Raw genomic sequence first — 12,031 nt, 5'->3', positions numbered from 1 at the left:
CTTACACACAAGGATTGGGTTCCAGCTCATTCCCCAAGAGACCAGAGCCCGTTTTGGAGAAATGGGAGCAACATCCACCCCATCCCACCCGAGGAAACAGACTCGGGAGTGACAGCCAGCAGCTCTTGACCTCAAAGCACTTTAGCAACCTCAGCAAGGGCAGCTTAAATTACCAGCTCAGTTATAATGTGCTGCCCTGCACATTCTGACACTGGCTTTGAATGCCTGCGAGAGAAGAAAAGGTGCAGGAGTAGGAAAAGCACTGCTCCGAGACTCCCTCCTAGCCAAAGTCCTTCTGGGAAGGCTTTCCTTTTACTCTGAAGGACCATATCCTTAGCTAGTGATAGTCACAGACCTACACAAGACGACAGAAACGCTCTCTGTTTGTGTGTCTTGGCCTAGTGCCTTACCACACAGAGGCACTGGCCCCAGAAAAGCTTGGCAAGTACATACCAGCTGGAAAGGAAGTATTTCCCTAATGCATCTGCCCAAGGCACAGGCACTAGTGGCCCACCGCAGACCAGAGAGGGGTGCATCAGTGAGAGCAAAGGCCCTGGGAGGCCACGCTCTGAGCTGTTCTTTTCAAGTCACTGTTCCCTGTGCCTGTTTATTCTCCTTTCGTAGAAAGGACAAGCTGAGCCTCTGGGCAGCCAGAAAGGTCAGGGGGCCAGCCTTTCCCTGGAGGGCCAAGGAGCTGGGCACTCTTACCCCTTCACGAGGCAAGAAGCCTCCCATTCCCAGAGTTGGATTCTTCCTTTCTCCTATTGTTAAAAGGGCAGAAAGCTGCCCGTTAGGAGTTACGCTGCTGCTCACAGGCAAAGAGCTCCTCGTGCAAATCTCTTGAGATACTTACTCTACATACACATGACATCGTCTTTACAGAACCCTGTTATGTGATGCCACGGAAAGCATTTATCTGCCTTCAGGCAAGAGCTCCGGTTTAGACTAACTCCAAAGGGAACACCACCACACAGAGCTGTGAGGCTGGTTGCTGAGACCTTACCTTTGAATGAGGGTCCCAAAGAGCAGGTGGAAGACCTTCTGGACGTTCTCTGTGCACAGCCAGCTCCAGTGATCCATCAGCAGCAGACGAAGCACATCCAGGGCCAAGTCAGCCAAAGCTGTCTCAGAGTCTGCCAGGAGGAAGAGGAGGGTCGGATGAATAAGCCAACTCAGTGCCTAAGCAAAACTGGTATAAAGCATCATCTGAAATTCTCTCTTTTCCCTAACAACCTGCTAGACACTTTTCTCCCCATTCAAACACCTCGTGCCATATGCAGATGACCTGCAGTGGCACAGCCAGCCTGGGGAGCCTGCCTTTCCCAGGCTCCTGCCCCAATCAGCCTCTTTCAGTCCCACTTTCACCCAAGCATCCCCAATCTCCTTACCAAGGGGTGCGCCAGACCAGAACGTGGCTGCTCCAAGTGCTCAGTTCCTTCTCAGTTAAACCATGGGATTATCAAACCCCAGTCCACACACAGGGATGGTTATGTGCCCAAAACAGGTGAGAAAGAAGGCAGTGACTGTAGCCAGAAGAAAGGTACATTGCTGAGGACTATTTTCCTAATTTTCACCAACAGTTTTCCAGGCGCAAGACTCAGCACAGTGTCCGCAGGCTGCCATCGTGTGGCAGGTCCAAGTCTCAGCAGAAAGATGGAGGAACCACATCTGGATAAGCCAGATGCATCAGTTAAAACAAAAAAACCCCAAATATTCCTGGTGACACAGACCTGGGACAACAAAACTTCCCTCTGATCCTCAGGAGAATGTCAAAGCCTACAATGTAAACGCATTCTACTTGCTGGAGAATTACTTTTATGCCGTATAAATACTTTTAGTATTTTTATGCCAAAGCATCATAGGTGTTACGCTGAACAAGCTTATTAACGTACTACAAACCTGGGACAATCACTCCCAGGCCAGCACCCCAACACGAGGCTACTGCATCAGCTCTCTTGGCAGTGAGCTCCTGAACAGTAGCTTCTCCTACTCCGACCTGCCCTGATGCCTGATCTTTCAACCACTCTGCCTACCAAGAGCCAATGAGACTGTTCACGCACAATTTACTGCTGGAGAAAAAGGGGAGAGGGATTCTGGACCCCAGCACCTCTCCTTCCCTCCTCTTCCTCTCTCCTGCTGCATACGAGCAGCACTAATTAACACCAGGCCATCTGACTTGGAAAAGACAGGGCTAAGTGCATTTGGCCCTCTTGCTCTGGACCATGTGTAAGTTATTCCTCACTTGCTTTGCCCTTTGAGACTTGACTTCCCTGTGCAAAAACTGGAGCAGGCTGTTTAGCTTCACCATAACCTCACACACAGAGCATCATCAGCAAGCTCTGTTTATTCCTGTAGCATCCAAGTCCCCTTCCTCAGAGAGCTGCTGGCCAACCTCTTCTCAGAAATCACGTAGTGAGCAGATAAGGACACTGGTTGCCTTTTAGCCAGCCACTCCTCAGACATTTATACTCCTTACCCTGCCAGACCAGCCTGCCCTGTCTCGGCTCTGAAGCATCACAGACCTGCAGGCATTTGACATCATTCACGTTCATTATCCTTACGAGCTCAGCTAACTTGGCCTGCCTGTATCTCTTGTGCTCTGCACAGAGCACTGGCCTCCCCTACCAGTCCTGCTTCCTGGCAGCCCCAAAACAACCACAGGCGTGTGTCTGAAGATTATAGGCAAAGCTGGTAGCACAGGCTAGGTTTCAGAATAGCAGACTCATCCTGTCACAAGCACATGCTTTCAGTCAGAGCTTGCCAAACTTCAACCACTGGAGTGAAATTTTTGGAAAGTTCCAGCTGATACAGCTCAGCTATTCCAAGAAAAAGATTAGAGAACATATTTCGGCTCGTGTTCAGGATAAACTTGTAACTGCTTTGAGAGGCTGTAAGCACCCCTGTACTTCAGAGAAGGGGTCTATAATCAGAAAGGGAAAGTCACTCCTTTAACTAGGATTACAAGTTTGCTATTCTCACCAAATCTAGCAAAATGTAACAGACTCTCAAAAGGTCCATTTATAGTGCATGGATTTATATCAAGGCTAACTTGAGACTACCAAGAAATCATAATTTGGCCATTTTTCACTTTCTATGAGCTTGCTTTTATAACATTGGCAGTTTAAGCAGCGTGTCCTTAAGAAACTTGTTTCCGCACAGAGTACACTAGGAGAAGACCTACACTGACACAACTGAGCCAAGACCCAATTTGCTTCCACTAGCAACACAGACCAGAACAATCACCCAACAGGACTGGAAAAACTCAGTTTGTTTTGCCTTTGATCAAGGTGCAACAGGCAGACCAGGTCCTCATACCGAAGCCCTGGCAAGCTGAGCCTGCAGGCGTTGGAGCTGTTGCAGTACCGATGGAGGTGACACACTAAAGCACTAACAGAGGGGCTGAGCTCACCAGAGTCCGTGTCCGGGGGCACCCCCTGCTCCGACGTGCCCAACCTGTCCACATCCTCCTGCATGGAGCTTTTCTTAGCTTCTCTGCCTCCCTCGCCTTCGGGAGCTTTCCTGAGGACTGCCTCCAGCAGCTTTTCCTGCTTCTGGATGAAGGACTCCATAGCAGCCAGTGACAGGGTGCCAGAGACCTACAGAAGCACCAGTATATTAGTACCACAGCGGTGGGCTGCACAGAGCCAGAGCTGAACAGATATACGAGATCTCCACCGCCCAGACAGCTTCCCACCACCTGGTTTGCACCTTGCTGCAGCCAACAGCACAACCAGCACTGCTTGCTGCCTTTCTGCAAAGGCCTGGCACGCGGGAAGAATGCTGCAGCAGCCACGACCCTCGTGCTCATGGATTATTCCAAGGCAGCACCCAAACAGGGCAATGATTAAAATCACGAAAAGATTGCAAAAGGGATCTGAACTCACAGTGCTGCCCTCCCTGATAGAGTACACGATCCTGTCATGCGTTTCACTCACACTCAGCACTGGAGCAATTTTACTGGATGAGAACCTCAGCCTGGACCTGGAGAGGAGAGACAGGGCGCAGTCAGAGTTTTCTCCACAAGCCGAGAGTGATGAGTTTCCCAGCCTCAGCCAAGAACCTGGGCCAGCTTTGTCCAGTATCACGTCACTTTTGACCTAAAGTGGTTCAAAAAAGCATCTGCTCCCAAGGTAACTAAGAGTGGCAGTAAAACCAAGCAACAAAAGCATTTAAATCGCTTTTCCTCAACTACATATGGGCCTAGCCAAGGCTTTCCAACATCCACCACCTGCACCTTCTTCGGCAGCTATATCACACACAAGCTTACATACAGATGCAGGGTTTCTGTTCAGCAAGGCGTAGGCATTGCAGCATACACAGCAAAGCGTTCAGAAAAGCCTTGGAGATGAAACATACTCAGCAGGATTGTGAAATCCAATTATAAACATGCATACGCAAGAAAGGAGGACATGAAAGGGTGTTTGGGATTGTGGGACAAATTGTAAAATAGCCTGTTTAATCATTAAGGAATTCCTTTTTCACCCAAGATGATTCAAAACTTGTGCTTTTTTGGTATGCCTTTTTGTCTGAAACAGCTTTTTCTAGCAAACATCGCTTTTGCAGGTAAAAAAAAAGCCATAATCATGCAGAAACCTTTCCTTCTTCCATAAGGGAAGAATCACTGATGAGCACAATGGGGCTCATCAGTGCCAGCAACACCAAATAAACACTTGGTGAGCATCATATATGTAATGACCTTAAACACTACCCCTCAATAAATATTCAAATGTTTGCTGGGCAAGGCGGCATACCACTGTGCGAAACACATGGGAGAGGCAGGAGCAAACCTTCAAGCAGACAACTTAAGAGCTGTATTTTGCAGTGACTCACCATGTAAGTCATGCACAAGATTAAAAAGCAATTGTCCAGGAACATCAACATCTTTGCCAGCAAATGCCACCACCTCATAGCTCCCTCAAGAAGAACCCCACCTTCTGTGAATACCTGAGCATTCCTAGAAAATCCCTTATCCAAACAGGAACTCAAATATGCTTGCTCAGTGTATGAAAGAAAGTAATTCAGCTAGAGTACGATAGCAATGTGCTAGCCACAACACATAAAGTACCAAGTCAGTACTTCCCTGTGATGGAGTCAGTTTATGCATGAAGTCCTTGTTCTGCATAAAGCACAGGGGAAGCTGAAGGAGCCCTTACTTGTTAGCCTTCTTCCCGTCTGTCTGTGCTTTCCCATCCACTTCAGACTCACTAAGATCCTCCGTAGGGCTCTGGGGCTCTGACCTGGGGAATGCTGTCTTCAAGGTGTCCACGATGGCATTGACAACGATCTGTAAAAGCCAGCAGTGCCATCAATCACTGAATATATTCTTATTCCATTAACATATTATGAGGCGTTTTCAGGCCCGTGCTCTATTTTCTGTTAAAAACCGCAGGTTCTTTGAGATGGGCTCTGGCTTTTCCTGGTTTTACAGCTTTCGGGGCAAGCTGAGCCCAGCTACACAGAGAGCATTTGAGTTTTTTGGCTACTACTGCAGCAGCCATCGATGCAGACACCGAAGGCTGAGAGGCATATCTAGGTGCAGTTAAGTGGTTCGGATAAACCAGTTTCCCACTTGTCTACCTTGTCTATCCTGGAGACAACAAAGGGCTTCTTGACAAACGCGATCCTGGCGTCAGTGTTCAGGGCGAGGAACTCCTGCACCTCCTCACTGTTTGCAATCTCAGGCACCGCACACAATTGCTGCAAGGAAAGATGTAGCGTTAGATCTTCTTCTGAGTCAACTGATCATGTAAAGTGCAAGGGGAAGAGATCCGATGTGCTATGTGCTCCACTGTCTGTCAGTACAGGGATGTCCCGAGCACTGCTTTCTAGCTCATAGGGGCACACAAGAAAGTATCTCACCTTCAAGAAAGATTCTAGCAGACTTTTTCTGGCTTCAACTTTATCGCTGTCCATGTTTCCAAATGGAAGATCAGGGAACAGTTTCTTTGGCCCTTTGATATCTACAAAGGAAACAAACCCAGCAGCAAGCTCGAGAAAACTGCAACAGTTGTATTAAAATCTTAATGCTCTCATGCTTGAGACTACCACTACGCACTGCCAGGCGTTAGCCCAAGATGATATGCCCCTCAAACCAGGGTACCTGAACCAGACCTTAAATCCATACAGAACTCATGTTCTGCTGGATTTCGTATCATTTGTACCTTTAGAGTTTAAAGAACCAAGAACACCAGTTGAGCACAAGGACTCTAGATCATTTAAAGAGCCCCAAAATCCTCAACGAAGCAGTTTTCAGCCAAACCCTCAGATCTGTCAGAACCAAAGGATTATGTAGAAACATGCCACATCCAATAACACTTTATACATAAGTAGTATTAGAATAAACACTGTTTTCTTTTTTAAAAAAGCTGATGTTCAACAGGTGCTACTCCCTTGTATGCAAACAAGATGCTTGCAGATGTCAGTGTTTCTATTCACTGTTACAATGCAAAACTACAAAAGCAAGTGTTGCAATCTGAAGGGGAACAAGCATGTTTTGAAACACTGGAGCATGCTGCCAAAAGTAATCAATCTCTCCTCTAGCAAGCTCTGCATAGAACAATGGAGGACGTGGGCATCACAAACAACCCAGCATCCAGAGCTGCACTGCAGAGCAGAGGAGCACGGACTGGGGTAAGAGGGAGAAGGATTTTCTCAGAAAGCAGATGCAGGCACTGACTTTTCAGGAACTTGCGGAGCTCCGGTTTCTCCTCCAGTCTGGTCTGGAGGTTGAGGAACTCCCGGTAACGGCGGTTCACTGTGTGGTAAGCCATTTGCTGAAGGCTGCCCGCGCTCTCACTCTCCAGGGCTGTCTCGTACTGAGGAAGAAGGCAAGAGTCAATAATTCTTACAGACCCCAAAACAATCTTGATGCACTGCAGTCCCTGCTGGACCCACAATCCCAGACCCCACGGAGGTCCCATTCAGCAATGCCTCAGATTGACCCTTCCCTAAAGAACGGCAGCTGCACAGCATGCAAACCTCTCATGATGAAAGAACTAGTGAAAACAGGATACAAAAGACTCAAACGGGCTGGTGCCACCCTTAGCCAAGAGCAGGAACCCCTATCCCGCACCCAAACGGCCACTGTGCCCAATATTCCCCCACTGTCAGACAAAATTTGTTGTTGAGCCACACACAGAACAAGTCTTCATCTCCAAACACCAGCCTGTTCTCCCCAGCCAAGGCAAGGGTCTTGGAAAAGGAGTGACCCCCAGGGGAGCCTTTACCTTGACGGTGTACAGTGTGTAGGGGTGGAAGCCAGTCCCACTGTGCTCTCGAGCAGTGATGGTCCCGGTTATCCGCAGGTTCTGGATGACGACTGGCCCATCGGGGCTGCTGAGTGGCTCAAAGCTGAAGGTACTGATGGAAGCCGTTGGGGAGGATGAGAGCAGGGGCAGTGTCTGCCCGGGGTCTGGTGGGCTTCGTGGTGGACCCTCTGCTGCCCCCAGATCTTTCCCCAAGCTGGAGGGCCTCTGTGAGAAGGACTTCTTGGGGGTAGCTGAGCTTTCCTCTTCCTTCTCAACTGCCAGGTCAATTTGGATGTCAGGGCAGGAGCTCAGCGCAAAAGCAGAGGTGGGAAGCAGGCCGGCATCTGAGTTGGTGGCAAGGGCCTCCTCCAAGTTCCCCATGCCATCCTCCAAAGTGGCCGGTCCCTCCAGCATAGTGGAGGTGTCCTGGAGTGGTGCATCAAGGAGCTCCCGCGCAGGTGACGATGCCAGCAGGTCCGTGCCCTGGCCCACATCGGGTGCAGGGGACTCCAGCTCCAAACCCTCGCAGGGGAAGAGGGAGCCCAGGGCTCGTGGGTGGAGGAAGGGTTCCTCTGTGTGGCACACACTGCTCACCAGATCCTCTCCCCCCTCACCACTAGGCCCTGCCTCTCGCCTGGGCACCTCTGTAGCCCTTGGGGAGGGGGTCAGCCCAGCAGGGGCAGCATCTGTCTGCACTGTGAAGGGCAAAAAATCAGGCACTGGGGGTGCAGGGGGTGGCTCCTCACCCCTGGGCTTCTTGGAGAAAGCCCCAATGAGCAGCAGGTTTATCGAGTCAGGATCGGCCATCTTCCTGATGGCTGGCAGCAGCACATTGCAGGCGACCAGCTCCACCACCACAAAGCGCCCTGTCCGCGTCTCCAGGTGGGGCTGGGGCACCAGCGCCTTCAGCAGTATCTCCACAGCAGCCCGGGCGTAGCTCACCTCAGCCACTGGGCTGTGGAGTGCAGGATGTGGCCCCGCCAGCCGGCTGTACTCCTGCCACAGGGTCCGGCTGCCCTCTGGATTGCCCCTCAGGGCCTCAAGGGCCTGCAAGTAGCTCTGCAAGTGGTGGCCACAGAGGAGGAGGAGGCGGTGGGCCAGGGCTTGGCAGTCCACTCGCCCCATCCGCTGCCTCAGCTCGGCAGCCAGGCCCATCATGGCCTTCTCCACCTCAGCCTCAAAGGCTGGCTCGCTGCTGACTGTGCGGTACCAGGAGGCGACAAAGTCCCGCACCACTTTGTGGACAGTGCTGGCGATCTCCCTCTCCAGCCGCCCCTTGGCTGCCGGGCACTGGGGCTGGGGCCGCAGGGAGCTCACAAAACGCTCCAGCCGCAGCCGTCGGCCATGGGGGCTGAGGGCCCGGGGGCCCAGCCAGCCGCCCAGCGCCGCCAGCACCCCACAGAGCAGCCCCAGTACCCGCAGGTCGAGCAGGAGTCGCAGAGCCAGCAGCCAGCCCAGCACAGCCACCAACACCAGCAGTGCCTGATGGACCCCTGACGGCCTCTGGCCTGGCATGGTGGGGCTGGGCTGGGGGGGGCACACTGCGGCTCTGCTGGCTGTTGGGGCCTGAATGGCCACGCAGCGAGGCTTGCCAAGCTGGGCTTCCCACCGCTCCACCAGCTTCCTTACCAGGCACCAGGGCTCAACCAGCTGGGCTCCTTTACTGGGTACCAGGCTCCGGCTGTCCGGGCTTCTTCACCGTCCACCTGGGCTCACCAGAACCCCATAGACCGGGCTCTGTTACCGAGTACCGGGGCTCAACCGACCAGGCTCTTTCACCAGGCACCTGGCCCCAACAGACCGGGCATCTCACCACGCACTGGGGCTCGCCAGAGCCCAAGAGACCCGGCTCCGTTACTGCGCACCGGGGCTCAACTGAGCGCGGCCCAGCAGGGCCCAACAGACCGGGCTCCTTCACGGCCACTGGGGCCCACCCGACTCAGCAGGGCCCACCCGACCGCGCTCCTTCACGGCTTCCGGGACCCAACCGACCGACCGGGCTCCTCAGCAGGGTCGCCCTACAGACATCGGGCCACACCGCGGCGCACCCCGCCATGCTCACCGCCCCGGGGCCGGTACCCAGCATCGCCGCGGAGCCTCCCCGGCACCCGCCGCTACTTCCACCCCCACTTCCGGTTCCGGTTCCTTCCCCGCCCCGCCGGGAATCGCGGCCCAGCGGCGGCGCCTCTCCACGGCTCCCCATAGCGGGCGGGAGGCCTCACACACACACTTACCCTTCCGCTTTTTTTAAAAAAAAAATTAAAAAAAAAAAAATCCCCAAAGTTCGCACAGCCCCGTTTTCGAGGCGGGAAAAAACGTTCCCACCCTCTGTGATTTACTTGGATTCTGTGGAGAAAGCGTGCAGGCCTGCGCTGCGTTTGTTTTGTAAGTGTTAAGAGCAGCAAAAGTTGTATTTCCTTTTATTATGGGGTGGGTTTTTTTGCATGCATTAAGAAGCGTTGAATTTACCACGCATGCATTAAAAAAAAAAAAAAAATGCATGTCTGTGCTATTTAAAATAGAAAAGGTGTGAGTGGGCAGCTGCGCTGGATGGGAGGCGCTGAGCACCCCAGGAAGCACCTGGGCTGCATTAGCCTCATCAGGCCCTGCCCGAAAAGAAAAAAACAAAGAAAAAAGGGGTCATTGGGGTCCAATAGGGTGGGGGATGATTAGCCACAGCCTGCAGCCCTTAGTTAATTAATTGGGAGCCAGGTGCGGTGCTGGTGTGCTGGGCTGGAAGGTGCTGAGGCACAGCACGGCCTGTGCCGGCGGTGCCGGAGCAATGCCAACGCTCTGATTGTGATACCAATGCTCTAAAATCACGATACCAATGCTCCGATCACGACGCTGGTAGTGACAAGCATCCCTGCTCCCCCGCTGACGGCAGGTTTTGATGGTGGGTGGTGGGGTCCTGGGGTGGGTGCTGTGCAACGGCGCGGTGTGAGGGGCCGGTGGGGAGCTCCTGTTGCCCTGTTGGGCTAGGAAGGGTGGCTAATTGAAATAAATTAATTTATAACAGGTATCAAGCAAGAATCTGAGAGCTTATTATTCATGGTAAGTGTGGGGTGGGGCGAAGGGCCTTGCTGGTCTCGGGGGGGTGAGGTGCTGCGTGCAATTGACTCGTATTTGGGTTAAATCAATGCTTTGCCATTCTCAAACACCTGCCTTTGTATGGATCCGGGATTTTCCTGATTACAAACGTGGGAGTGGGTCAGGGAAGAATTTCTGGGGTCCTTAAATATTTATATCTGTCTTGGGGAAGTGGTGCTTGGCTGCAGGGGCCACCCTTGGGTGATTTGCCGAGGTGCTTTATGGAAGTTCGTCAGGCTGGAAGTTTTAGAGGAGGTGGACGTAAATAATGCAGGAAAAAAATGAACTGGCTGAAGCGTGCCATCTCCTAGAGCTCCTCCCGGGTGGAAAAATACCTGCAGTTCCCTGTTTTGGCAATGGTTTCCGATGCGGGAAATAACTTCAGGTGTGATTCCTCTCCTTCAAATTGGATGGAAGGGAGGTGATGGGGGGGCAAGGTGCTGCCAGGGCAGGCAGCTGCATCCCAGGGCTGCCATCCCCCCTCTTTCCCCCCCCCCCCCCCCAAAAAGCTGGCACGGCTTGATTAGATGGATGGGAAGGCAGGTCACATCGATCCCATCCTTAATTGTTCCCTGTGGTGAAACTGGGGCTGTCTCCCCCGTTGCTGTTTGGAGGATGAGTATCTCCTGAGCGCCGCGTTGCAATGCTTCAGCACCCGGGTCTCCCTAAATATCTCCACAGAAATGGATTTCTTCTCCGAGTAGGAACTTGGAGGTCAAGCGTGGAGAACTTAGATGCCTGACTCCCTTTCTGTGGACTTGAAAGAGGGGAGCGGGAAGCTGTTGGGGTGATTTTCATGACTTGAACTCTGGCAAAGCATCTGCAGCGCAGTCGTGGAAGGCTGCTTGTAAGGTCCTTTAGGTGCCGACGCTGAGTACAGATGTTCTGCAAGCTGCTGCAGAGCCTTCCCCTAGCTGTGTCCCTCCTTGCCTGGTTTTAGAGCGGACAGACTCCTTATATTTGATCTCCTAGGTGTTTTTTTGTTTCCTGTCTCCTTGGGAAGCAGGGTTATTAATATGGAGACAGTCTGTACAGTGTCTGGAACAAAAAGACCACGGTGGGACCCTAGTTGCTATAGAAATGTTGTAATTGGAAGGTCTTTTGCCTCCTACGTGAGCCTCTAAGTGAACAAACAAGCGTGTTGTTGCTTTTCTGCGATGCTCCACTGGCTTTGAGCTTGGCTATGCTCTTGCTGTTCTGTGATCTTGATTTTGAAGGAGCTCTTGGGCACTGGGAGCTATTTTGCACATAAATATCCTGAAGCTGGAAGTCTTTCTGCTAGGGATGATGGCTGTGATCCACCTGGTTGATTTGGCAGTGCAGTTCTCCACCTGCCAGGGAGCACAAGGTGATAAAAGAGCTGTTGTCATGCCGAGATGCTCAAGAGTTGGCCAGCCCTTCCCAGTGCCACTTCTGGACTGTTACAGGCTGAAGATGTCCCTGGGCATCGCTCGTACCTCCTGGCAGGGTCTGTGCTGCTAGAGGAACCCTGGGTTCAGGTTTGGCCCCCTCGCTGCAAGACATATTGAGGTACTGGAGTGTGTCCAGAGATGTAAACGGAACTGGGAAGGTGGCTGGAGCACAGGTCTGATAGGGGGTGGCTGGGGGTGTTTAGCTTGGAGAAAAGGAGGCTCAAGGCGGGACCTTTTTGCTCTCTACAGGTACCTGAAAGGAGGCTGTAGCGAGGGGGTGGT

The 12,031-nt window shown here is 52.3% G+C and overlaps 1 protein-coding gene across 13 annotated transcripts in view; it reads right to left on the bottom strand.

Annotated features, from left to right (window-relative positions):
* Positions 1–9,376, bottom strand: part of SNX19 (sorting nexin 19) — a 139,740-nt gene extending 130,364 nt beyond the window's left edge. For all 13 annotated transcript variants that reach the window (XR_008735432.1, XR_008735434.1, XR_008735435.1 and 10 more), the window contains exons 1-8: positions 7,227–9,376; positions 6,677–6,815; positions 5,860–5,960; positions 5,578–5,697; positions 5,154–5,284; positions 3,885–3,981; positions 3,410–3,596; positions 1,004–1,133 (exon numbers count right to left, since the gene is read on the bottom strand). Coding sequence is in view for 6 of the 13 variants with exons in the window: in XM_055728518.1 (XP_055584493.1) it covers positions 1,004–1,133; positions 3,410–3,596; positions 3,885–3,981; positions 5,154–5,284; positions 5,578–5,697; positions 5,860–5,960; positions 6,677–6,815; positions 7,227–8,762 (2,441 nt within the window). In the remaining 7 variants the exon portion in view is untranslated. The remainder of the gene's footprint in view (positions 1–1,003; positions 1,134–3,409; positions 3,597–3,884; positions 3,982–5,153; positions 5,285–5,577; positions 5,698–5,859; positions 5,961–6,676; positions 6,816–7,226) is intronic.
* Between the last annotated feature and the right edge of the window lie 2,655 nt (positions 9,377–12,031).

The sequence above is a fragment of the Falco cherrug genome, chromosome 17 (genome assembly GCF_023634085.1).
Source record: "Falco cherrug isolate bFalChe1 chromosome 17, bFalChe1.pri, whole genome shotgun sequence".
In the NCBI taxonomy this organism is placed as follows: domain Eukaryota; kingdom Metazoa; phylum Chordata; class Aves; order Falconiformes; family Falconidae; genus Falco; species Falco cherrug.
This window is presented reverse-complemented; position numbering and strand designations above follow the sequence as displayed.